At 46.0% G+C, this 27,381-nt stretch overlaps 1 protein-coding gene and 1 pseudogene across 7 annotated transcripts in view; one reads left to right on the forward strand and one right to left on the reverse strand.

Moving 5' to 3' along the window:
* Positions 1-775: 775 nt before the first annotated feature.
* GDPD5 (glycerophosphodiester phosphodiesterase domain containing 5) overlaps positions 776-27,381 on the reverse strand; it is a 142,526-nt gene continuing 115,920 nt past the window's right edge. For 5 of the 7 annotated variants that reach the window (XM_066620697.1, XM_066620694.1, XM_066620698.1 and 2 more), the window contains 9 exons: positions 26,973-27,118; positions 22,658-22,740; positions 20,149-20,299; positions 17,865-18,083; positions 15,515-15,672; positions 13,825-13,972; positions 10,636-10,718; positions 3,285-3,397; positions 776-1,294 (listed from right to left, as the gene is read on the reverse strand). In XM_066620697.1, the coding sequence (XP_066476794.1) occupies positions 1,179-1,294; positions 3,285-3,397; positions 10,636-10,718; positions 13,825-13,972; positions 15,515-15,672; positions 17,865-18,083; positions 20,149-20,299; positions 22,658-22,740; positions 26,973-27,118 (1,217 nt within the window). In that variant the 3' untranslated portion in view covers positions 776-1,178. The remainder of the gene's footprint in view (positions 1,295-3,284; positions 3,398-10,635; positions 10,719-13,824; positions 13,973-15,514; positions 15,673-17,864; positions 18,084-20,148; positions 20,300-22,657; positions 22,741-26,972; positions 27,119-27,381) is intronic. The other 2 variants (XM_066620699.1, XM_066620701.1) reach the window with 1 other exon arrangement.
* Positions 13,411-13,527, forward strand: LOC136646512 (5S ribosomal RNA; annotated as a pseudogene).

Consider the following 27,381-nt stretch of genomic DNA (forward strand, 5'->3'; position numbering starts at 1 on the left):
TGTCACTCCCGAATCAGCCTTTTCAGCCACACTAGACGCTGTTCCAGAACCACCTTTCAGAGCGCGATACCAGAGTCTTCCGAGACTGAAGGTTGCCAACAACAAGAGGCCCATTCACATAGTCCCCAAGTTTGGATTTACATATGCCAGAGATAGAACTAAATGAGAGAGTGGAATGTACACATCAGGATGCATGTGGGGGATACCACTTGGGGATACCACTTTGGGATACCCTCCCACATTGCACCCAAAGTGAAAGTAGAAAACTAGCACATCAAGGAGAAATATTCTAACCAAGCCCATTGCCTGCTCTGCTGCTTTTCTATTTGCAGGGAGTTTTCACTATAGGGAAACATTCAAACGCACCTTTTCCCCATTTGGATTCGGAAGAGATTTAAATCATTCTAGCAACCTGTTCTGCTGCCTGTGCAGACTGGGGCAGAGTGAGGGTACATCAAGCAACACATGTGTGTATTTGAATTTAGCTTTGGACTACTCCTAGTAAGACACACGCTAATGTTGCAGTTTATTGTCCTCCTAGGATTCAGTGAGACCACACAGGAATACGTTTTCCCCACTTCCTCTCATTTGAACGCCCCCCACTTCCTTCCTCCATTTTGAAAAAGAATGAACGGTTTATAGTTTGGGCTTGGAGAATAGCTCCAGAGCTAATAAGCCTCACCCTCATGCTTAAACCTTCTAGCAATCCATCTATAAACCGAAAAAACTCTTCAACAGGGTAAAAAAACCACAAGACGCTTCACTGGAACTTCACAACATACATATTTAAATAAGTTCAGCTAACAATTGCTGCACCAAGAACAGGAGTAGAGAAGAAGACAACAGGGTTTGTTCCTTCATGGGCTTGTCCCAGTGTCCAGGTTCATTGGTTGGCCAAGCCAGGTGCGAGCACTTGTGATTGCCCTCTTTCTTCTTGCAAACATGTCCATCCCCTCCCCACCCCAGCAATAAACAAGAAAAGGACCACAAAAAGGGACATATTTACAAAAAATAAAGAAACCCAGTCCAGCTTCTGTTTCTAGAGAGGCACCAGGCCACCCTCAAGAAGTCCATTGCATGATGAGTTTGGTAAAAGAGTTCGGTCCCAGGTAGCTCACGAAAGAGCCGGTACACCAAGGAAGAGGGGGATTTGTGCGGAGTCCACCAGTTCCTGCCCTTCAATTGATCCGCAGCTTCACATCACGGTGGTCCATGGGCGTGATGCCTTCATTGGCGTATCCATTCTCGGAACACAGCGAAAGTTCGTCCGGCACGTCCACTCCGCTGTTGATCTCTAAAGAGAAAAGGTAGCAAAGGAAAGAAGTTACTGCAGTGCAGCAAATTGAAAGCACAACTCTCTACAGAAGGTGAAACTCACAACAATCGGTTATGAGAATCTCCATATGTGTTGGAGAACACAAGTTGAATATAGGCATGAACGAGGAAAAGAGTGCTTCAGCGCTCCCCTCTCAAGTGTTATAGAGTTGTGGCCCTTCCTTCTTAGCCAGGATTTAAGAAGCATAAGGATGCTCCTACTATCTTTGGAGGAAGTCCAGGGGAAGGAGAAGCCTACCTGGGCTCTCTCAACTCCAAGGAGCAACTGCTTGCTATGTTGTCCTGGCTCCAAGGCAAGTGTTTTCCCAGGACAGAACAGTTACAGGAGCAAGCAGAATCAGGGCAGAAGGTTTCCACTGATTCTCCAAGCAGAAATTAGGCTGTTTGTTCATTGATGCAAGCACCCTAAGTTGGCATTTTGAATAGAGAATATGCAAAAAAGTGCCTTAAAGTGTATGCATTTTTCCTATCCAGATCCCATTAGTATATTATTAAAATGTGTTTTATTATTAAAATTTATGGTAGATGGCTCAGATGGACTATGGCACATCATCAGGTGAATGGGGTAAATATTGACCATTACTTGCTCTTAGTGAATAGTCATGGGGCTTTATCTACCAGAGATTGTTTACCCAGTAGATCCCAGTGTTCCTTCTCTCTGCCCCTTCTTTATAGTGCACAAATATCCACAGATCTACTGTTGAAAAAATTTCTGCTTTGGCTATTGTGCCAACAGCTTCTCTCTCAGCCTCAGTGTTCCTTGCGTGTAAAATAGGAATGGGAATATGCTGCTCTCGATTGGATCCTTGTAACAAGTAACACAGACAGATAACTGGGAAGAGTGACACTGTGAGGCTGAGGGCCCTCTACGGGAAAGGCCCGCCAGACTACCACTGTCAAGTGCAACAGTGGATCAGGTGAAGCATGCAGGAGCTGTCTTCTACAGAGCCAGAACATTGGTCTGCCTGACCTTCAAACCCCCCCCCCCACTGCAGCTCCCCACAAGGCCCTGTCCCTGAGATGCCTGCAGCTACACCTGGGGCCTCAGGATGCAAGGCCAGGGATCAGCGACAGTGCAGTGGATTTTTTCAAACAGCAGGTGGGGCCAAGAGGACAGGTGTCCAACCAGTAGGGGTGCTCAGACAGACATAGTCTTGGACCTTAAAAACTGTCTGCTGGATCTTGAACTTAGCCCAGCTCTAGAGGAGGACCTCTGCAGGAGGCCTGGGCTTGTGCTGCAGTGAAGGTGTACCCATACCAAGGACAACACAGCAAAGGGTTATTGAAAATGCCCTGGAGAAGTGCAGCAGGCCGCCACCACCCACAGCCTGGATGCAGAGGACTCTTAGCAACCTTCACCACCGAGCGTGTTCATGCTGGTGCTTTGGCACCCACATTCTTACCTTAGGAATACAAAATGCCAATGAGCCTGCTGCCACCTAGTGGCTAGAACCTGCAAGACACCGTTTCAAAAAAGTTTAGGATGCGGCGGGGAAGAGCCACGTTAGGGCTCTCTCTGTTGCATTTGCACACTTGCTTGCAACAGGCTCAAACAGCACCCCTGCCCAATAGCCGATTCAGCAGCACACATGAAGCTGCCTCCTAGTTAGCTGGATCCCTGGACCATCTTGCTTACTATGGTCCACACCAACTTCCCAGTGTTTCAGATGGCTATTTTTCAGCAGCACCTAGAGGGGACAGTGGAAATGTGGAGCAGGGTCTTCTTGGTTTGACCAAGAATGCCCCTCCCTACCTGCCCTCCAGCAAGGGCCGAGAACTTCTCTCTTTCGCTTGGGCTTCCCCTTCTTCATTTAGTTGGTTCGGTTTTAGGGCAACTGCTTTTACGGCATTTATTGTTGTCTTTACCGCTGCGGTTGTAAATGTTATAGAATGTGCTCTGCTGTGTTATTGTACTTGGGACGCCCGGCCACAAGGGCTCAGACTCTTACCTGAAAAGATCAATTTCTCCTTCATGATATTGACGTCCCGGCTAGATCTGCGGACGGCTGCACTGAGCATGATCTGCTCAGGGTTATAGGTCTGGATGCTGCCCAAGCGCCACCTGCAATGGAAGGGCAGAGCATCAAGGAACAGCCTTAGATACACCCAACATTCTTTTTGTACTGGGAGGTGGTCACTGCTGGGAATGGGTGCTTTCCCCCTGTTTGCTGCCACTCCTCTGCCCTCCCAGCTGCCCTGCAACACAGACAGCCATCCCACCTGCTACCTGGCAGAAGAGTGACTCAGTAGATACCCCGTTTTCCACTCAGCACACTGTCACCCAGGTGGGAGGCTGGGAAAGCAGCATTTTCAAGAGGCAAGCGTCTTACTTGTACCCTAACAGCAGACAAACTGTGGTTCCAGAAGCTGTAGAACTACAAGCTATGGTTTTGGGGTGGGGTTTTGTTTTTTTTAAAAAAGAAGTTTATTATACAAAACCAATGTCTGCCCACCTACGCCACAGAGAACATGCACGCCATGTACAGTACACACAGACCAAGACCCCCAACCAACACCAGGCAATCTGATGTGCCCTTATGACAAGCTTCCCACTGTTGGAAAAGGAAAAAAAAAAGTCTTCTCAAATAGATCCAACTTCACACAAATTATTTCCTGAAAAGGTTTACTCACCTGAAAGTGATTGGGAGAGGTAGAGGTGGAATTAAGGACTGGGACCACAAGGGGTCACAACATGCTTTAGAAGGAAAAGCCAGGGAACATCTAAGGTGAGGAGCAAAACACTTGCCAAAAAAAGAGGGTTGCCCTGTGACCTCCCCACACTCTCCCCCCAGGTACTACCAAGGCAAGGAAGTGGGGTTTGTTGCATTCTATCCTGCAAAGATGGGGAGAGGAGCTCCTGAGCTGATACTCTGTCTCTCTCACTCAAGAACATGAGGAAGAATCCGGTGGAAGCCTGAGCTTCCTTGGCAGCCAGTCCTGCCTCCATAAGACAAGAGACTGACAACAGCGTCCTGTGTTGGCCAGTCTTGCTTCATGCAGCACACAGACTTTTGATCACTGAGCTCCTTCTGAAATCCAACTCCCAAACGACCCACTCTACTAGTCACACACAGAACATCGACACCACAGACTGAACTCTTGCAACCCTTGTACAAATACATACAGAAAGCAATTCTTTGAAAACCATGCAGAGTAGAACGACTATATAGGCTGAACTCTGAATTATAGGGCTCCACCTAGTGGTCATATTTGAGCAACTCAACATTATGTTGTACACAGTCAAGTCTTTGAGCTGGAAAACTTTGGGGCCAAATGGAACAGGAGGACAGCAGAGCCTCCCACGTTCACAGTAGGCCAGTGGGCAAATCCTTTTCAGATGGAGGCAGGAAGATTCAAAAGCTCAGCACAGAGTAGGCAAGTTCTCTCCCCTGACCATGCATCTTGCCCTATTACCAGTGCTGTCTCCCCCAGTGGAGCTCTAAAACTGGAAGTAATCCCCGTCAGAAGGAAAAAAAGCTTGGGCGTGGTGGTTCTGGGAGGGTCAACACCCCTTCATGCCCACCCATACTCTACTTCCTCACCCTTCCCTCTGCTTTGTATGGATTTACCAAGAACCAAGCTGGATCTGCCACCACTGCCTCCAGTGTTGGCCCTCTAGGGCCAAGGACCGATGAACACAGAAGTAAGCAGGAGCCACTACACTGAGAGTGTGAGAGGTGGCAGTCCAAAGCACAGAGACCACCTCCTTCCCCAGTCCCATAAGCAGGTAGTGAAAGCAGTGCCAATCACTCACTGCTGTCCAGAATAAAGACACCCCTAGAAAAGTCCAAGAGAGTTGCTCTTTTATAAAAGCGGAGGAAAGAGAGAGCAGGTGATGGCAATACAACGGAGGAGCCGGTAAAGCACAGACATGTGCAGAAGCAGCCTGGATGATGCAAGAGAAGGAGGAAGGTGGAATTCATTGAAGCTCCGCTCTCTCTCCTAGTCCTGTGGATGGCACTTGCTTAGCACAGACATCCAAGCCAAGAACCTCTGCGCATCCACTACTAAAAGACCATGCCATTCAATTCCATCCAAACTGCATCCAAAGAAAGTCATTCATGACTAAATCCCACTGCAATGAATGGGTCAAGACTGTTGTGCTGTGCAACTAGTCTCACTGATTTAAATGGAGCTTAGTCACAACTAATGTTCTTTCCATATAAACTACACCCACTTGTATTTTCCTGTGCATATGTGAAGTGCACATGGATTAAGAGGCGCCAGTCAACCATGGCTTCCCCACTCATGCATTGTGACCTAAATGCACGTGTGCATCACCGTCCCATAGGGTCATTGCATGCCTTATTCAAATAAAGAAACTATTTCTGTTTGGGGTGAAGTATGGTGGGGTAGTGGTTTGGGAGGTGGACTTAGACCTAGAAGAACCAATTTCAAATCCCCCCTCAGTCACGAAGCTTCCTGGGTGACCTTGGGCCAGTCACTTTCTCTCAGCCTCCCCTACCTCACAGGGTTGTTGTGAGGACAAAAGGAGGGGAGCAGCTGTGTACACCGCTCTGAGCACTTTGGAGAAAGGGCAGTATAAAAATGTGAAAAATAAAAGCAAGATTATGGTAATTCAGGTGCACATCACTGCAGGACTTTAGAGACAGAGTGATGGCAGTCATTTAACAAAGCCCCACATAAAAAAAAATGCGGGATCCAATTCTATGCTCTGTGTTCTTCTAGAATTGTAGGAAATGGGAGAACTCACTAACACACATACACTTCTGAAAGACACACTTTTTTTTTCCACACCACAACGTGGAAGTCACATCAATTCCCTTTTCATCTTCTAAATCAGTGGTCACTAAACTCATGACTGCTGTCCGTAAAAAAAAGCAGTCCCCGTTTGAACCAGAACCTGCTGTACTACCTCCATGCCGCATTTATTTCCAGTAGATCTGGGCACCAGGGAGCTCTGGGCATCTGTTGCCCAGCATTCCAGAAGGTTGTGCAACAGGACATTCAGGCAGAGGTGACTGCCCAGAGCATCCTGGTGCCCAGATCTACAGGGAATAAACAAGGCGTATGCAATGGACAAGATCTCAAAAGTGAAAGACACGCAGCGCTCAGATATGAATGCTTTCCAGGAGCGAGTTTGACTGTGTTCAGTAATCCTAAGTGTTGCTGCAATCGTGCAGTTCAGAACACAGAAACCAATAATTGTGACTTGCACTAAAGCCCTCATCCTAATCTCACAGAAATAAGGACTGCTGTCTATTGAATTGAGTGCAAAGAGTCGAGCCACCTGGCTTGAATTTGGCTCACTCTTGAATAATCCTTCAGGTTGCTTCAGCGCTTCCAAACAGAAAGTGTTGATGTTCAAGGAAATTATGTTTTTCTAAAGGGAAAGGCAGAGGGACTGACCAGGATGGCTTTTCAGAACCACAATCAAACACAGCTGAAAGATAATGTATGTAGAGATCAACCCCCTGAACATTTGGTTTTAAAAAAACCCACACAAAAGAACAGGAAATCAAGATGTAACTGCAAAAGAGGGGCTGTGTACTATTTTAGGTGCTCCTGTGCAAGAGAGGAGCAACTACCAGCCAGTTGGGTTACGATATTTAGGCAGCCTCCATTTAGTAGTACTGTTAGCCTGCAATTGCAAGGGGGTGGAAACTTTAAAAACTCATAAAAACTGCAACAGTAGCATCTGCCAAGAGTTCAAGCTCTGCATCCCCCTTTCGGACAACTCCCAACTCGGACCCCTTGTAGATAGAGGCCCTGATACCGATTCACTTGACTAGCACCAAAGTAGATTTCATAAGCGTCAATTCAGACTTCTGAATGGTTCCCAGTGCACCCTATCTGGACTCCGGGTTCAAAGCAACTTTCAAAAGATTTGTCATGACTTATGGGCTGTGACACAACCAAGCAATGACCAGGGCAAGAAGGTGCTTTAACAAGGTCAAGTTACATCATGTGAAAATGTTACCTTCTGGTCCCTCTCAAATCAGGGCCTCTATATTTGGGTGGGATCCTTCGGGCTAATAGGAACCCTTCATGCATTTGTCCCTTTCTTTCTGACAACAGACCAGCAATGCTGTTGTGTTGCCACAAACAGTTCAGTAATCGTTGCTACAAGAGATGCTTAGATTTCCAGGGGCGTATGGTGGATGGGGAGGCAAGTGAGGCAGGGCCTCCCCACTGAAGTCCTTCGAAAAGCGCTGCCGCCATGTGAGGTACGCGCAGAGCACACGGGTTGTAAGCACATGTGCACCTCACATGGCAGAGGCTTTTTTTGAAGGATTCTGGTGGAGAGGCCCTGCCTCACCTGCCTCCCCACATCCCTGCTGGATTCTGAATTGGATGCTGCCTAAAACGCTCAACTCTCAGTTACAGGGGCACACTTTAGCCCCACTTTAAAGCCCCATACTTCAGCCCACTTCAGCACCAAAGGCTGATAAACTACAGTGCCTTTGCTTTTACTTTTTAGTGGATTTACAACCACCATCATCAGGAAAACTGTCCTGCTTCAGCCCAAAATTTGCAGCAAAGCCTTGAAGGAAAAAAAAAAAGGAAAGAAAAAGGAAAGTAAATAAGACAGCAGGTGGAATGAGGTAGGAGGCATCAGAAATTACCTGATTATGTGATAGCTGTAAAGATGCCAGAATGCAGCAGCAGAGAGAGAGAGAGAAAGAGAGAGAAAGAGGAGGAACATGCAACAAACGTCAGAGCAGTAAGAAAATAATCAAGGTGAGGAGGCGAGGTGAGCCCCCTGAGAAGTCATCGCAGTCCGTTATTCGTCCCCCAGTTGTGAGGCTACCGAAAAGCATCACAGCATTTAACTGCTAGTGTGGAAGGCCGGAGAAACCAGAGTGGAGAAGTGAGAGGGGTGGTTAAGATTGCTTTCTCTCGGCCACGATGGGGGTCCCTTCTATCTCAGTCACCTCCCCGCTCCACTAGGCAGAAGATTCTTTTAGCAGCCTGTTCTCAAACGGTTCCTCCTATTTAGCTGGAACCTAGCTAACTCCTACTTCTTCTCTGAGCCTCAAAGGGGAGAGTGGATAATTTTGCCCTCTCTTGTCAAACCAGGGCCTTTAGCTCTCCACACCGATTTCCCACCACCTTGGTCTCCTTTTCTCAAACATGAAAAGGAAAAACATGTGGTCAGTCTGTGGAACTCCTTGCCACAGGATGTCGTGATGGCGTCTAGCCTAGACGCCTTTAAAAGGGGATTGGACAAGTTTCTGGAGGAAAAATCCATTATGGGGTACAAGCCATGATGTGTATGCGCAACCTCCTGATTTTAGAAATGGGTTGTCAGAATGCCAGATGCAAGGGAGGGCACCAGGATGAGGTCTCTTGTTATCAGGTGTGCTCCCTGGGGCATTTGGTGGGCCGCTGTGAGATACAGGAAGCTGGACTAGATGGGCCTATGGCCTGATCCAGTGGGGCTGTTCTTATGTTCTTAACTACAATTCCCAGGAAGCCTTGCAGGTCTCTTGTTATCAGGTGTGCTCCCTGGGGCATTTGGTGGGCCGCTGTGAGATACAGGAAGCTGGACTAGATGGGCCTATGGCCTGATCCAGTGGGGCTGTTCTTATGTTCTTAACTACAATTCCCAGGAAGCCTTGCAGGTCTCTTGTTATCTGGTGTGCTCCCAGGGGCATTTGGTGGGCCGCTGTGAGATACAGGAAGCTGGACTAGATGGGCCTATGGCCTGATCCAGTGGGGCTGTTCTTATGTTCTTATGAACCCTGCCCTGACAGGGTTGGACCTGCAGCCCAGAGGCTAGCCACTAGAGGTCTCTGGGCCTTCACTTCTTCATCCAGTGCATAATTAATTGGCAGACTTCGTTGCCACAAGATGTGGCGTTGGTCTCTAGGGGGTGTAGCTTTAAAAGGAGATTGGACCAATGTCTGGAGATAGGTCTACCAGTCAGCAGGGCTATGCACTATCTCCCTCCAATACTTTTTGCACAGAAGCAAAGGCAGGCGAGAAATGTGCCTCTCTTCTACTTTCAGGTTTGGCCACAGGCAGCTGGTAGGCTGTGGGAAACCAGGGGCTAGATTAGATGGGCTCTATTTGGCCAGGTCCTGCAGGCCAATGTCTGGACTGAGTCATTCTCCTTCCTCCCTTGTCACACTGGACCTCCAGAAATACCAGGGGATGCCTAGGTTCTACATAAGACAAAATCTGCATTTGATCTACTGCCCCAAATCCTTTTCATCACAGCAACATCTCTTGAATACCTGATGCATTTTATCCCGCCTTTCTCCATTCAATAGGGGAGTCCAAGGTGGCTTGAAGATCTCCAGTGATCTCTTTTCCAGGGTTGAGGTGAGAACTCCTACAACTCCCCAGGGCTTAGAAATGGTGCAGGAAATACTAGTGACCTTTGAACCCAGGCATCATTCTGGCTAGTCCTGCATCATATTGTCATCTGCTATGACCCTACTTCCCTGCTCATTCATCATCGCGATCACCAGGAGGGCCTTGGGCAGGTGTCAAAATTCGTGATGCAACTGCCCACATTCCTTCCCAGCTACAGAAGGGACCAATATAATACTCAGAGAGGCACATAAGGAGGGCTCCCCCACGTTTGTACCACCTCAAAGGGCAGGTGGAGGGTGGCAGGGGTCTGCTCCTTGAAAATCCCTCTCATGTCAAAAGCTCCCTGGGCATAAAAGGCCAGCACCTCAGGAAGAAGAAGCAGGTTAAAAAGACCTCTTCCTATTACACATTCCATGTGGAGGGAGATTCTGAAATGAGGTCTGGTGTGCTCCCTGGGGCATTTGGTGGCACCTGGTGGGCCTCTGTGAGATACAGGAAGCTGTATAGATACAGCTGTATAGATACAGATACACGCGTGAGATACAGGAAGCTGTACTAGATGGGCCTATGGCCTGATCCAGTGGGGCTGTTCTTATGTCCTTAGGTGTTTTTAAGCAAAAATATTTCCCCCACCAGACACACAGCATCAACCATATGCCTTGGCCCTGCAGCTTTGCACTGACTTTCTGGACTGCAAGTTGCATTATGAGTGCAACATGTTTGTTGAACCTCCATGGCTCCTTTCCACACCACTCTGATAAAGTACAGTGAGAGGACATCCTACACTTTGTAGGATGTGTATCCCCCACACCGTGCCCGACACTCGTATGGTTCTTCCAAAGCAATCCCATCTGCCCATAGGCTTTATGTATTTAGTGTGCCAAAGTGACATTTGATGGGACCACAAAGCAGCCAGGTTGCTCCCACTTGCCCTCACTTTCAGGGCTATTGAGAAGATGTTTTGGCTTTTGATGACATGATATGACAAAGCAGTTGACCTGTAGCAATACTACTTACTTCTGGAATATAAAGACGCCGACAATTATGATGAGAGAAATGAGATCGGCAGTTATCCAGATCACAGAGTACACATCTGGTGTCTGAAAGACAAAAAGACAAGAATGTCCACATACTATTGTGTTGCTATAAGCTCTCTCTCTCTCTCTCTCTCTCTCTCTCTGAGCAGGGAGAACATTTAGATTTTCTGGTCTGATGTTCCCTTCTCAAACTTACCTTCCCCTCCAGAATTTGACACCGACACAAATTCTGGAATCAGCACACTTGTGCCTCCCTAACCTAATTTATTGCAACTTGCACTGATTGTAAACTGTGCAGTAAACAAAAAACCAATGACCAAACCCCTCTGGTACAGTATCTTCATCATGTGACAAAAGGGACAGCTTTGTTCTTGAATTGGAGGTGGAAGGAGAGAGTTCAGGAAGGGACCCATGGCCAACCATCAATCATAATTTTCATGTGAGAATCCTGCATGTACATGATGATGAGAATCTGGATGAATTAACCCCCCACAGACCTCTTGTGACTGTGGCTAAAATTGGGCATGAGCCTTGAGAAGTCAGGTTAGCTAAGCCGCACCTACTACTTTAAAGGAAGCCGCACCTTCCTTTAAAAAGAAAAAAAGTTGAGACTTGGAGGTGATTCGCTCACCTTTTCTGAGGAAGCAGCCCTACATTTTAGCATCTTCATGGGAGTGGCCCCCAAGGTGCAATTTTGCAGACTTCCAGAAAGTTGTGCAGAATTTTCCTACTTCCATCAGGACAGTCAAGCAGATGCAAGAGAAGTCACTCATAAAGATGTTGGATTTTAGTACTTTGCGGTATTTGTATTCTTAGGGCATCAGCAACACTTTTACAAACTGCCCCAAACTGCCCCAATGATGTAAAGCTGGATGTAAATGCTTGGAAAATGTACATGCAGTTAGCCTGTCTAATTAAGAATGCTTAATTCAGCAGTTGTCTAGCATCCCGTATTCTAGGAAGCCTTCCTCCCACTGACTCACCTGCCTAAGCTACTCCCTATGTCTACAACGGAATTTATTTATTTATTTATTTGATTTGTAATCCGCCTTTTTCCCCAGAGGGCACCCAAGGCAGCTAACAACATTTAAAAGTCATAAAATACATTATAAAATACATAAAATATTTAAAATACATAAAAATACATTTACAAAGGTAGAAAACAACCAGCAGCAATAAAATCAGCAGTAAAAACAATTAAAAGCAGCCATCAGACATCAAAAGTTTGCTGGAATAAAAACCTCTTCAGGCTTCGCCGGAAAAAGGAGCTGTTCTCAACTCAAAGGGGAGGGAATGCCACAATACAGGCGCCACCACCGAGAAGGCCCGATTTCTGGCTGCCATCCCCCTAACCTCTCCTGATGACAATACGACCAACAGGTCCCCCTCTGATGATCGAAGAGAGCGGGCCGAAATATACAGTAGAAGGCAGTCTCTCAAATACTCATCTGTTGCATAGGATTCTAGAAAACGTTCTAGAGGCACAGACTTGGTTCATGCTGGGTGTAACCCCATTGCTGCACCCCATGATCCCAGAGAGGGAGCCAGAATACCCCCAAAGCTCTCCTGCAACTATTCACTGCAGGGGACCTGCAGTCTTCCAGTCACATCTTCTTGCCACTGCTTATCTTCTCATTGACAAACTCTTAATGAAGTTTCCAAGGAAACTCAGCATTCCCCAAAACACAGTGTAACAATCATTTCAGTACATCTGCACATTGCCAAAGCCTCAGGGTGGCCGTTTCTGCAGATACTGAAAGGAGAAGGAACTTGCACATTCGCAAAAGCTTCCACTAACTGTTGGAAGAGAAAACATTAAAAGCTTTTCTTCCCTGCTGCCTACCACATTAATACCCCAAAAGCAAAACAGTCTCAAAAATTACACGTTACACAAGGTGGTCATTAATTCACCACCTTACTTGTTACGGTTAATGAACCTCAAGCACATCCCACAGCCCTGAAGTAAAATGACAACTTCTTAACCGCTTAATGCTTTATGAACACATGGAGCGCTCAATGGAATCCTTGAAAGGACCCCTTTAAGGCAAGCAGGTTTGCACACTGTAGCTGGAGAAGAGAGGAGAAGGCTTGCCTGAGTCCACCCGGTAAACTCCCCTACAGCAGTGGTTCTCACCCCTTTTTAGAATGAAAATCTGTCAGGACCCACCAGAAGTGACACATGACTGGAAGTGACATCGTCAAACAGGAAAATTTTAAACAGTCCTAGGCTGCAGTCCTACCCACACTTACCCAGGAGTTAAGTCCCATTTACTATCATTGGTAAAAGCATCTTCATAGTAGCCTGTTAAAATTACAGATCTGTGACATTTCCCCAAATGCAGTCACATACCCTGGAAGCATAAAGTCTAATAGTAAAAATAAAATATTGAAATGTATGGGGACCCACCTGAAATGGGCTCATGACCCACAGTTTGAGAAACACTGCCCTACAGAAAAGAGAGCTCAGTCTTTTCACTGCTACACTACACCAGTTCAGCCCTCTCTAGATGATCAAAAGTATGACCCAAATGGGAATTTATTCCCTTGACATTATAGCCCCCAGAGCACTGAAAGAGTCCATCATTATGTCTAGTTCGTGAGTAATGGACTGGGGAACAGATCCATGATTTTAAAAAGGAAAAAGGAGAGTCGAAGTAGCCAGGCACTGTGGTACTGAAGTGGGAGGATGGATGAGCTGGAGAGGACAATAGCGAGGCAATGCTGGGAACTGCCAGGGTATTCACTGGAGGTTAGGAATAGCAACTGTTACCCTGCACATGCCCGATCTCATCTGATCTCGGAAGCTAAGCAAAGTCAGGCCTGGTTAGTACTTGGATGGGAGACCGCCTGGGAATACCAGGTGCTGTAGGCTTATACCATAGTCTTTCGAGACTGAAGGTTGCCAACCAGGAATAGAAATATACCCAGATTGCTTGTAGTTAAAATCTGATGAAACAACAACAAAAAAAAAAAACTGAGCATACCAAGCAACTGTAGCATAGCAACAGAACCGCCCCGTAGAAGCAAGAGTGACCAGCAATAAGTGACTTAGCTAAAAACAACGCATCTGTTCTCTCCAATGTCAACTAACTTGAAGGGCTGTTGAAAGGATAACATTGGATAAGCTGCACTTGGTCAGAGAAGACACCAAAACAAGCACCATGCTTACCATTAGCCAAGAGGGGGAGACCATCCTGCCGAGGACCTGAGAGTTGTCAGAGGTGACGGACTGAACCCCGGAACACCATAGGATGGAGTAAAGCCAAGGCTCATTCACAATGTACAGATTCACACTCAGGTTTGCTGCTGTGTATTCCCTGTTGAGAGGGCACAGAGGAAGACAGGCAGGTCTTAAGAAGAAGACTGCACCAGATCCCCAAGAACTTTCTGGGTAGGAATTGCGCCATGTTAAAAAGGCCTCAGGGGGATAGACTTCTTCATCCATCTATAAATCTTTCAACTGCTCCAAATGAGCAATCAAAATTAATTCAGCTTATTTCTTTATTATAATTTTTTTTTTACATTAGCAGAACCCTCACAGACATCTAGAGGAGCAACATGGATTAAAGGCAAGCCAGATTTTTGAAGGGTATCAGTGGGCTGAATTTTAGCCACGATTTTGTGCACAGAGCATAACTTATCTCTGTAATAACTTCCACAAGATGTGGCGATGGCCACCAGCTTAGAGGGCTTTAAAAGAGAACTGGACAAATTCAGGGAGAACCAGAGGTCAATCAATGGTGCTAGTCATGAAGGCTATGCACAACCTTAAGTTCCACTAACAGTCTATCTCTGAAAGCCAGTTGCAGGGAAGCAATGGCAGGAGGAAGATATGGCCCTCCCTCCTACAGCGGGGTGGGCTTCCCAGAGGTGCCTATGGGAAACAGGATGCTGAACTAGATCTCCCCACCCTTTGTCTCGGTCCAGTAGAGCCCTTCTTACTACATGTTCCTATTTCTGAAATGAGATCAGGACCTTGGAGTTCACCACAGCTCCACAACAACAACAATGGCCAAGAAGGACATAAGTGGAGCAGGGGTTATCAGGTTGAGGGAATGGCTGGTACATTTTAAGGCCTCACTGTGCTCCAAAGAGGACCTCATAGCGAGAACCCAGCACTGCTTATACACACTTTGTGCAAACAAAAAAAGTCCTTCAATATGTTCTAGTTACACCATCATCTGGTCTTTGATCAACAGACATCCTTGTTATACTGTTCATTGGTCAGTGCAGATGACACACGGTACTGACTCTTAAAACAAACAAAGCACACCCCATAAACACTCTGTACCCAGACAACCTGAATTCCACAGCCTGTACAAAAATGCAGACCTGCATCATTCATTTTATCCTGCATGGTTTATTCTGGTTTGCTAGCCCTGAGAAGCAAAAACAAGCCCAACCCAGACCACTGAAAATCTTACTCATCCCCAGGGATGGGGACAAACTCTGAACCAGAGGGAATCAGTTCACTCATTCACACACACACCTGTCTTGAATTCTGTAAAGTGTCACTTCCTTCCAGGGGTCAAGGGGTTTGTAATTCTCTCTGCCTCCTGATTGTTTTCAGGCAGGGAGCACATGATTGACTGCTTGCTTTTTTATATATTAACTCTGATCACAAAAAATAGGGAGGTGGAAAAACTGTAAATCTTCCCTAACGTGCTAATTTTCCAGGTGCAGGGAGAATTAGGAGTTTTGTTTTTGCTTATTTAACAGAGAAGCATTCAGTCATGAGAACCTCCTCCTACAGGCTGAAGTGTTACAATCCAGAAACAGGTTCCCTCTCCTTATCGGCTCTTTAGGAGAACTAAGCCAAAGTCAGTCACAGCTGCAGCAGCAAAAGCCAAAGGCAGAACCTGATCTCGTCTCTGGTGACCTTGGTGTACCGCAGGTTCAGTCTCTGGAAGCCACTGTCCCTCAAATGCTGTGCGTCTGCCTTGATGCCAGAGGTCTGCTGGAAATCTGGGGCAATCTCTTGAACCAGCCTCCGCTCAGAGTTGGGCAACCACATCACCTGGGGAGACAGCAAAATGGGACAACAGAAATTGTTATCATAAAAAGGGAATTCTCAAAAAGCTAACATTGAAAGCTAAACATTTGAAATTATATTGATCTTCATTCATTTCTTCATTCAAGGAACAAAAACTAGGTTTCTCAAAATCACAGCTTATAATTACAATGCTATTATGATGTATTAAATATTGTAAACAAATTTCCTTTCTGTAAAATGAAGTCATAACTAGTCCCTATGCTGTAGCGCAACTAAAGTACACGTAGCTGAAATAACCACATATTCCCCATCTACCTTTGTTCCCATCCTCTCCCCTTCCTCTGTTTCCCTGCATTTTTATAGGTTGTAAGCCTCTAGGGGCAGAGACCTGTCCTCTCATACTCTGAAAAGTGCCATGCACTTAGATGGTTATATTCAAAGAGAACATTAATGAAAAATGACATTCCATATTTGATTTGAGTACCGCTTCCTGATCAACTCAGTTTAGTTTTCCCAATACAAAATAATTTTCATAAATTGAAGTAATCCATACAATTGATAAAAATCACTATTAGTTTCCTGATTATTATGATTAATAATTTCCAGCATAATTGGGACCTAACTTTTTGCAAAAGCAAGCAATTTCTGATCTCCCTGTTTAACATGACACTTGCAGTTTAACCAATTCACAGGTAACATTTTGTATAATTAATTCTTACTACCACAGCAACGTTCTGCAGCAATTATTATGGGCTTTAAAAAAAATAATTACTATATCCTTGTATAAATCAGTTGGAATACTGGATCCATATCTGCAAGAGTTTAAAGTGCTTCTTTCCTTCCCCCCCACTCACCAACCAACCAGTTCTGCAATTGTAACACTTAGGGTGTGGATCCAGCCAAAGGCAATTACGTCTCTGCCCCACTGATTTCAACAGGAGAACTGAGCATGCACAGAACATTTCTCTCTCACTGAAATAAAGGGGACATAAAGGTGTTGACTTTAGGCTGGCTTGCACCTTTGCAGCCTGTGGAAGGCACGGAGTAGGTTGCTGCTAAGCTGCACTGGGGTTCGGGCAGCTATGCCTGCCCTTTCTGCAGCTACCCTCTCCTTTTTTTTCTCTGTCTCTCTGCCAGAGCGTGACAGGAGGGAAGCACAGCAGAGCCGGGGAGTAAGGCAGCCCCGTGCGAGATTGCCGTCTTGGCTTTTCCTGATGCATTAGAAACAAAAATGCTCTGCTTAACAAGGATTTGGGTGGGAGAGGAGGGGGTGGGGAGGTCAACAGATTGAGCATTTGCTGGAGCAACCACATGTTTAATTGAAATCTGGGCGCTGGGATTAGCTGTTAGAAAGACAGATGGAAAGCTAAATGCAGAGCCTTCGCCCCAAGCTAATTGCTCCATGTGTGGGATTACTGCATGCATCAGGTTAACACAAATGCAGAGCTCTGACTGGAAAGCCTCTGGAGTCCTCTAGAAGCTCAGCAGGAGCCCAGGCTGGATGGGAAGTGCATCAGCCAAGTCACTGCCCAAGAACTTCCACACCACAGGCTTCCAGTGCCACATACACTGCAAGTTGCAGGGGTCAGACCCAGATGCCCCACACCATGGGCAGTGTGTGCACTGAGAACTGGACCCACATGAACTAGCGCTGAGCCAAAACTGGGAGAGGGGAACCTGAAAGTGCACTCAAGTGTTTATGGGGAAAGAAGGACTGTGAGGCCCAGGCGCCTTGGGCAGCTTAGTCTCTTGCATTCCATTCAGAGGTGGGCACTGAAACTGCTTCATTTGCCCTTGGGGACTCCCAAGATATACGAAAGCATAAACCTTTGCAGCTTAAGAGAAACACACGCTTTCAGCGTGACCCAACTCACCCCCAAATGGCACCCGGAGTTGCCAGGATGTCAAAGGCACAGAGATAAGAAAACACAAGAGCAACTTATCTCATTGTCAGAAAGTGTGAAACTACTTTGGGGTAACTCAGAAAGCGAGTTCTGTTCACTCAAAGACCTGAACGGCAAATGCTCTGGCTGTGCTTGCAGCTCCTGCTGTGCTGTTTGGTCTCTCGCTGTGGCTAGGAGAAACAAGTCACAACCAGTCAAGAAGCTGCCTACACCATTAGCCCATTTATAGTCCTGCACCACTGGCTGGATTCAGCAGCCCAGCCCACCCCAGCACTGTCCAGCGTCTACCTACAAAATTGACGTGGAACTCACAGCCTGCTGCGGGACGCCCGATCTGAGGACTGTTTCTAGGGTGATGTTGATGAAAGTGCTGTAATAGGGATGGTCCAATGGGAGGTCCTGGAGGTTCAAGAGGACGGTAGCATTGCCCTTGATGGTCTCCAGCATGTCAGCCAGTGAGCAGACAGACTGATTTGCAGCTTTGATCAGGTCAGAAGCAGAGAGGGAACTGGCTGTCCAGAAAGGATCATGCTGGGAAGAGGGGGGAAAAAGAAGGCATCAGTGCTTCCACTTATTGTGCAACAAATTCACATCATTTTCAGTATGCTGTGATAGAGCTGCAACCCTTTGGCTGGTAAAGAGTTGTATGGAACCTTGGATGAGCAGGTACACAAAACAGCATACACCAGCAGAGTTCTTTGCATGCAGTGGTTATATTTCAGATATACAGGTTATCACAAGTAGAATAATCAGTAAATGTTCCTAGTCAGCACGATGAGCAGTCAGTCCATAAACAACAAATCCAAATCAGCTTTCCAAGATACACAGTCAAAGTTCATTCCATGGTCAGTAACAACATGTAAATACTCACATCCAGCCTCCCACGTTACTGGCAGCAGTTCAGTTGTCTCCTACTACGCTCCTACTGCTGCACTGGTAGCTCAACAGACCAAACATTAAGTAGTTGGAGTGGCCAGTGTGAGGCAGTCACAGGTGTTTGCTGATCCTGCTGACTCCAGCAATCTGCACCTGTTCCTGAACCACCTTGTTGGCTGTGTTTCTGTCTTACCCAGAACATAGACCTGACATGCGGAACCAACACCTCTCCAACACAAGCTTTCAAAACCTCCCTTCCACCCAGCCAGAAGCAAGCTGCTGAATTTGGGCTACAAAAATGGGGCGAACTATTATGCAGATAGGATGGACAGCAAGAGAGGCAAGCTATATTGGGCTTAGTGGATCACATGTTGTCTAATTGGGGAGTGGGCTGGGTTTGCCCCCAGGGCAAGCCAGCTATCAGCCACACATTCCCTCCAGATGGATTTGATCAAACTGCTGTCTCAGTCATGGCCCCTTACTGCAATTCATCAATGGACCTCACAGGACTCCAGCAAGGAGAAAAACAATCTTTTATTTTTTTTACATTTATGCCATTTTTTTCATTCCAAAGCTGCACAAGGAGAAAACTTACAAAATAGAATAAAGTCATTTCATCAAAACCATAAGAAGGACGCAACACAGAAAAAAAGAGGTGGCCAGGTATGTGAGAGAGTGGGTGGATGGGTAATGCAACACATGCTGGACAGAAGTCTTTATATAGTGATGGAAAATCATCAAGGAAGGAGCATAACAAATCTCTTGAGGCAGAGAGTCACACCTGTTACCACCAAACAGACCCCTCCTCTCATTCCTACAAGTCTATAACCAGGGGTTGCAGAAACGCAGAATCCAAACTCCTCCTGGTAAGCTGCTGCAGGGGACAGCAGCATTGGCCTAACCCTGCCATCTGTTTCTGAATGAACATTTACAAGGGCATGTGGTGGCTGGATTTGGGGTCACACATCACATGTCGCTCCAAGACAAACTCCAGTTTGACTGCCCTTCACAAGTTTCACAGAATGGTCAAAAGGCTTCTTATCTGGCACAACAGACGGACTGGAGAGATTCATTAATTCCAAGAGTCCTTCTCTGATGGAACTGCCTGGTGGTATCTCTGACATTCAGCTGTTGCCCAGTCTTATTAGCAAAGGAGTGGAATTGAGAGTAAGTCAGGCATAGGACGGCTTTCCTGTCTTAGCCGAGGCTTTTGGCCCTTTTTGATTAAAAAAATCTTCAGGGGAAGCTCACATTAGCCATACCACGAACAGATCTTTGCTCAACCACACAGATGGTAATATTTGAAAGAATTCTCTTGCTAGATATTGGCAGTCACTGCAACACAGCAGGCTTGGACAACAGAGGAACAGGGTACTGCTGGACTACAGAATTCAAGGTTTGGGGGAGTCGCTGCCTTTTGAAGAGACAGGTCAGTCTTCTTCCATCTCAAAAGCTCACAGCAGGCAACAACTTCAGGAGGCACATCGTGTGCTAATAAGCTCTGAATGGCTCAGAAGCAGAATCTCTCAAAGGCTGTCTACACATACAACAGCCTGCCTGCTCTCCACAACCACCAGAGGAAGGCTCTCTGGATAACCCATTGCCACCTGAGAGTCTGGCCGGTGGGAATGCTCAATATCACTTTCCCTATTGCTGCATATAGAATTTGGACTTGATACCCCGAGATGCCCAACATCACCTCAGATATCCCTTTACACACCTTGAGGAACCATTCGCCAGCATTCAGTCTCTCCAGGTCTGTCCAATTGAACATGGAACAATGTTCATAGGCCAGCTCTGGGAAAAGCTGCTCCACGTTGGTCGTCCTCCGTAGTGTCTTGTCATGCATGAGAAAAGGCACTCCGTCATAACTGAGAACAGAAAGGGCAAGGATCTTCCTTGAGTTTTCAAGACAGCACATAGGAAAGTACAGGTCCTCTTTGTTAAAGCACAAGCATGCACACACATGAGTAATAGGTGCATGGGCTGAATTATTACCTAACCCATGAAAGTTCTGACCAGCTGCGACTGGAGAGCCAGCAATGGACAGAACAGATTGGGCCACTTTCATACCCTGGTTTCTCCAGGTGACGCTTCAATTTGCTGTATGTGGGGCTGCTCTTGAAAAGCAGGCAGAAGCTACCAAAATGTGACAGTTAACGTTTTATTTTCCTGTTCTTTAACTTGTAAAATTAACTGTTCCTGTTCTTTAACTTTGAACTAAAGAACTTTCCTGTTCTCTAACTGTTCCTGTTCTTTATTTTCCTGTTCTTTAACTTTGTAAACTTGATTTTTTTTAAATTAAAAAAGTTTAAAAATAGATATTTCCCCCCCAAAAAAGTTATAGTGTTGCATTGCATTCATTTTAGAGCTACACTGCATTTCTGCAAGCGATGATTAGGTGCCCATCAGGTGCAGTTCTTTACTCTGAACTGCAATTGAACTAAGGAGTACAAGCTGATGCACTTGAACGGAACCCAAATTCTTTGTGGTTCGACTCCCTGCTTGCCTGGCTGCCTCTCTTGCACATTTTAAAGGGCTGGTTCGGGCAGCTGTTCCTTTCCATCAAGCCACTGAGAGAGTCAGTGCAGATCTGACCTCTGATGTTTATTTTTCAAGCCTCCTGTTTATTGTTCTGCTGACCTGGTGTGCCATTTCTGTGCTGTCCTTTTTCTGGGGATTTTCAGATTTTTAAGCTGTTTATCCGTGAGCTCCCTCAAGGATAACATTTGGCAGAAAGGGGGCATGTACACATTTATATCAATAACTATGGAATAATGGAACTGCCCTTCTATGGAGTCCAGACCACTGGTCCTTTCAGCCCAGCACCAACTCCTCAGCTTCGACCGGCAGTGATTCCCCAGGGTCTCAGGTAAGAATCAGGTGATCAAGACCGTTTTCTGCAGGGGTACAGATCTTTGGACCTGCTACGTGCAGAACATGCCCTCTAAATTGGAGGTGGGCAGATATCAGGATGGATTACTTTATTTTTTGCTGGACTCTGGGTCCACCAACTCATGTCAGGCACAAAACAAAGATGGGGGAGGGGTTACGGAGGTGAAACCAGTTGCCTGCTGCACTATATGAGCCAGAAACACTGGGAGAACTTCTATAGGTACAAATCTACATCTGAATTATTCCAATTCAGGGATTGCAACACAAAATTCTAAAGCTGGCCAGCAAAGCTGCACAAAGACAACCAATTAATACTCTGATTCACATGCAAGGAACACCAAGGTTCAGAGAGAAGCAACTAGCATACAGCCAGGCACGGAAGATGCTTTTGGGAGTTAGAGACCCTTGCTGATCTAGTGCAGAGGTCTACCAGAAGATTCCAATCTGCCTGCTGCACATGCTAAGGTATGGGCCCAAATCTTACCCGCAGCACTTCAGCACAAAAGAAGCAAAATCACTCAGGGGCAGAATGGGTTGGGTTGTTGGAGTTTTGTTTTTCTGAGAGAGCAGGAATGACCAAGAACAACCAGGACCCACAACTCTAAAATCTAGATCAGCAATTTTCAACTGGTGTGCCACGGCACATTGGTGTACATCAGAAAGGTCTGCAGGTGTGCCATGGGTCTTTGGGGCACAGTGGTTGAAAATCCCTGAAAAACACTTCTGGATTCTGTGGCTCTGCTGGAGGAGGAAGAGGCAGATAATTTGTTACTACAGACAGATGCCCTAGAAACAGAACCCAGAAGAGTCTCCTGGAAGGTACATCGCAAGAAGTGAGGGGCATAGAGAAGACCATAGAGGTCAGTGTGCCGTGAGAAGAAAAACGTTGAGAATTGCTGATCTGGATCACTTCCCTGAGAACACTTGAGAACTTTGTCATCCAAAACAGATTAGTGGAATTGATGTCAGATGAGAAATAGCTTGAAAGAAGCCATATATTGTTAGGTACATGGGACAGGGCCCTAGTCTGGGGGTCCAGGCTCTGGGGTTCCCTTTCCCAGAAGCCCAGCTTGGCCCCCTTCAGTGTCAACCTTTTGTAAACTGGCAAATATCCCTCTGATAGCGTGATAGCCAAACAATGGCTTTTCTTTTGCTTTTGCCCATTTTGGTTTTATTGTGGTTCCTGCTTTTTCATGTTCTTAATTTTATTTGTTTCATGTTAATAAGATGCAGTTCAACCCTTCAGACCAGGAACATGAACAAGAGTTTGAAACTTGGAAGAGAAACTGTTGCAAACAGTCTATTGTCTTCACAATGAAGAGAGCAGCACTTGCCTTAACACCACATCCACCTGCACACCATAGACTTTCTGCTCCACTGCCTTCTGGAAGGACATCAGAGTGTTTTCAGGGGCCAGCTGGAGAAGAGACATGGAGAATAAATAAGAGTATTTATTCATAACGCAAGCTGCCAAACCAAGTAGACACGGTGCCAACAAACCAATCCCAACATCAGCTATTCAAATTAAACCTCATCGGACTGTATGTATGTACCAATCAAACAACCAGTCAATAAGAACACCAGGCAAGATTCAGAAAAGCCTTATCTGCCCATTTGTGAAGATCAAAGGTAAAACAGAATTCTTTGCACGGAGAGGAGGCAGCCCCTGCTCAGGGCTAGGGGACCTGTGGTGGGAGGGGGTTGTAGTAAAACATGAAATACATTCTACAAGCCTGAAGTCTGCCCATGGCTGGACTAGACCTTAAACAGGGCTCTTCCCGCTCTCTGTGGCATTCAGGAAGAGCCTTTGCATGCAGAATGAGTTTGTGGGTTCTGCCCCGTGGAAAAGTTCTTTGCAAGGATATCCCTTCCCCCCAATACAAGATGCATTTCAAGAGCAAAACTTAAAATAAAGCAAAAATTATACCTGGTTTAGAAAGGTCTTAATAAAAAAAGATAAGGGCTCAACAGAAGGTGTGCATATTTACTTGTGTCTTGTGCATAAACAGCAAACATGACTCTAAAAAAAAGTCAACCCAACAAGGAAGCCACTACTAAAAAAGATGACACAAAGCAGGAAGGGATTAGAAAGGCCTGGAGAGTTTGCTCGCCACAGGTTTTAAACGAGTCCTTAAAACCTGGAAGGAAAGGATTTGCATTGGTTAAAAAGAGACCAAAACAATCCACTAAATTATGGGGAGGGGAGTTCCCGACTCTTTGTGGCCTGCTGTCAGTCTGATAGAGAAGCACCGGATGGTCACCGCAAGGCGCCTCCACCACACTGCTGGCTTCCGCTATGGAAACCATGTTCCTCAGAAAGGAAACACACTAATATGCAGATGAAACGAATTGGAGATGAACCACAAGGGCTTTGCACAGGGAGGGGGAAAGTGTTAATAGCCCTTCTCATGTCTGCAAGTTACAACCTAAGTGCTTCCAAGCACAAGGCAAACACAAGAACTTCAGCCCTTTGCTGCAGCAGACCAAAGCGCCATCTAGCGCAGGGTTCCATCAAAAGCCAGTGAGGATGACTCTGGGCAGCCCACAAGCAGAGCATGTAGGTGACTAAGAATAAAATATTGCCTCTGACATGTCCAATTAAGCATCACAGCCATGAATTTTTCTAACACTTAAAACAGTAAAAAGAACTGTCCATCCATGTGGCAAATGCAAAACTCCTCCCTGCAAATTTATAAACTAGCATGTGATTAAAAAGCTGAGAGTAGAAATCCTTTTCCTTGACAAGCTAGTTTTCTATGTGCAGGGAGGGTACGAAGAAACATTCAGTCATGCAACTCCCCAACTGACATCAGAAGCAACATAGTTCGGGAACAGTTTTAGCCCCTCGCCTCCCGCTAGCTGACCATACGATTCACTATGAACAAGCCACATACAACACCTGACCCCTTGGGGGTCGGACAACATAAAAACCGAATCAGGCTCAAACTGCCTTCATAGGCGCTAGATGTGTAAACAAATTATGCACTTTAGGAACGAATTCAAGGGAGCCACAGGGCAGAGCATCCCACATGACCCTGAAGCCATCATTTCAGAGAAATGGCACTTAGAGGCGGCTGGGAGTTGGTTACTTGTTTGCTGACAGCAGCAGGAAAGTGCACTGCAGCATCAGGAGAAATCCCCTGTTATTGTAAATTGGTTACACTGATTGCGGACAAATTGCTTTAATGACCGAAATAAAGGAAGGAGATGCTGTATTGGGGATACGCTTGTTGGGAAAGGCACGCAATTAATTACTAGAAAGGAGGACTGAGAAAGCCAGTCATATGCTTTATTATAGGGTTTGTACTGGCATGTTAAAAATGTTTTATTGCTTTTTCTGTAACTGCATGTGTAATTTTTTTTTAATTGAAGTACAATAGACATAATAGTAAAAAAAATTAAAATGTCCGCACAAGCCAACCCCCCTCCCTGTCTTGTCTCAAGCATTTTTCTGCTAGGCCCATCTGTCGAGCCATCCTCTTCCTCCTTCAGTTCTTGACCTATTAAGGCCCTTTCATTTCAGTCTCCCCCAAAGCACCTTAGCCTCGCCTCACCTCACCTGAACTTCCACAGCCACCTGCTTCTCTCTACCTGCTTTGCCAGATCCTGCCCTCACTGCCACCTCCTTCTCCTACTGCCTAATGATTGTGTAGCCCGGCGCCAAGCTCAAAATGATGCCCCAAAAGTTACGTCATAACTGGAAGTGATGTCATGCCCAGGCTTTTAAAAAAAGTGGAAAATCTGCCTCCTCCCCCCAGGCTCCCCCCATAGTAACACCTTATTGCTTCCTTGCTGTACAACACCTAATTGGCTCTCAGAACAATCAGTCTCATTGGTCAGCTTTGAACTAAGAAAATCCAGTTTTTGTCACACAATGCAGTTGTATTTTTATTTTCTAGTTACCGGGTTATAATTTTTGACGGAATAATTTAGACAGTTTGTTTCGTTGTATTCTGCATTAAATTCTGCAGCAAATGGTATATAACCTGATGGTATTATTTAAAAATACCAAGGCTTCCACAATTTGGGCCACTAGCATCAAGCTCAGGTTCTTGCCCCCTAAAGTTTGTTGCCCAGTGCAGTTGCTACCTCCTGCACCCCCTTAGCTGCACCACTGTTTCCAAATGAGCTTGGAAAAGGAGTCTAGGGCCACCTTCTTGGCTTGACTTTCACTTTCTACACAAGCCACTTGGCCTCACAATTCTACCTGGTATGAAAGTATCTGGAGCTCCAAGGCGGAGTCTTGTTATCCTCCCCACACATTTCTTCATCTGCTTTGTGTTTTCTTTCATGAGGGAAAAAACAATCTCCCTCTTTCTCAACGGAAGAAATATCTTTAGAGTTTTAATGAGGCTGTCGACTCCTTTTCTCGCATCGCGCCAGCTGATAAAACTAGTTCCTCTCGTGGAGCATATGTTCCCATTAAGCCAAAGATCAACAAGTATTAGTATGAGAATTAGCCACTCTTAGCTGAATGCCTTTGGCAGAAAGCATTAGGATAATTGAAGCTGGAAAGTAAATACACTTGGCGAGGAGACAAGTCGAGAGCAGCACCAGAACATTTCAGAATGAAGCATTTTTTTAAAAGCAGGCAAGCAAGAAAGGGGGTGAGATGCAGTAGAGAAACATGCTCTTCCACAACAACATTCAGGCTGACAGCAAGCGCATGGGTGAGCAATTCTGTGGCGACAGCAGAAAACCAAGATCGAGGTGAAGTCAGTGAACTGTGTTTGGGGACCTGTAATTCTTTACTTAGGAAAAAGCCAAACACCTCCCCCCTTGCCCCATTCCACTGGTAAAGAAAAAGCTCTTGCAGTACTTACTTAAGGGCCACTGTAACATCAGTCAGCAGCCAAAGCTATCCCCTGGCTCTCTCCCTACGTGCAACAGAAAAATTCCAAGCTTTGGCAAGGAAAAGTTACAGTGGCAACATCTGAAGTTTGAGAGACAGCTTCAGGTCTCACAGATGTCCAACCAGGAGGAAAGGCTGACAAGGCCAGAGAAGATGGGTACTTAGGGGGTGGAAGGCAAGGCCATGGTGCTCAAGAACCAGAAAAAGGAATTGAGCTGATCCACCCACTCTGCATTTCCACGGTTCTGAGGAGCAGCTTGCCAAACACATATGGACTAAAGTGAAGTTTTCTTTAAGTTCATCAACTATAAATTAATCAAGTCAGTAGGGCTGAGACGAAAAACTATTATTCTTAAAGTTATTTTAGTTCTGGTATGTTGTGGCAATAAGATATGGAATATATATCAAATATTTAACAATTACTGGTACCTTTGGTTTAACCCATTTCTGCCCAGCCCACAGGTGTACACGTTTTATCCCCGTTGCGTATACGCAACGTTGGGCAGAAATGGCTTAATAAATTGCAAACTTACACTTACCCTACCAATATCTCAGGAATGCATTGTTGAAATGTTGGTGGCCTTTAAAGAGAATCAATTAATTGCCAAATTTAAAAAGCAGATGGAAGTAATCAGCCCCTCCTCTGCTGCTTTGCATCTTGGAACTGGACTTCAAGACAGTGACTGTGACATCATGATCTCAGGCACATGACAGTGCTATCAAGGCTCAGAGAATTCAAGTCTGCAGTCTAGAGAAGGGGAAGGGAAAACAGAAAGAGCATTAAGATGCACACGTACCATTGGTGCTCCACGGTGGCCAATAATGGCAGGTTTGAGCCCGAGGTCCTTCTTCTCCATTAGGCAAGGGGAGTAGATTGTGAGGGGGGTGAGGTAAAGCACAATGACAACAGCAAAGTAGGCTGTGAGCAACATCATCTGGGAAGCTGAAGGCAGGAGTGCAAAAAAAGAGCTGGTGAAATGGCAGGCTCAAGACACAGGGCGCCCCCCGCAGAGGAGAAATGAGAGATGGAGCGTTTCCCTGGATATCCGGACCCTTCCTGTTTGTGCCATGCAATTAAGGGCAGAGCCTCCTGGCATCCCAAGATCAAAGAGCTCCCCCAGGAGACTCTTCCAGCTACTTCTTTCTTCCTCTCTTGCAAGAGCACTGCACAGACAACCCACTTTCGTGGTTTCCCCACAGGGGCCC

This window comes from Tiliqua scincoides, chromosome 3 (assembly GCF_035046505.1).
Source record: "Tiliqua scincoides isolate rTilSci1 chromosome 3, rTilSci1.hap2, whole genome shotgun sequence".
NCBI lineage: Eukaryota > Metazoa > Chordata > Lepidosauria > Squamata > Scincidae > Tiliqua > Tiliqua scincoides.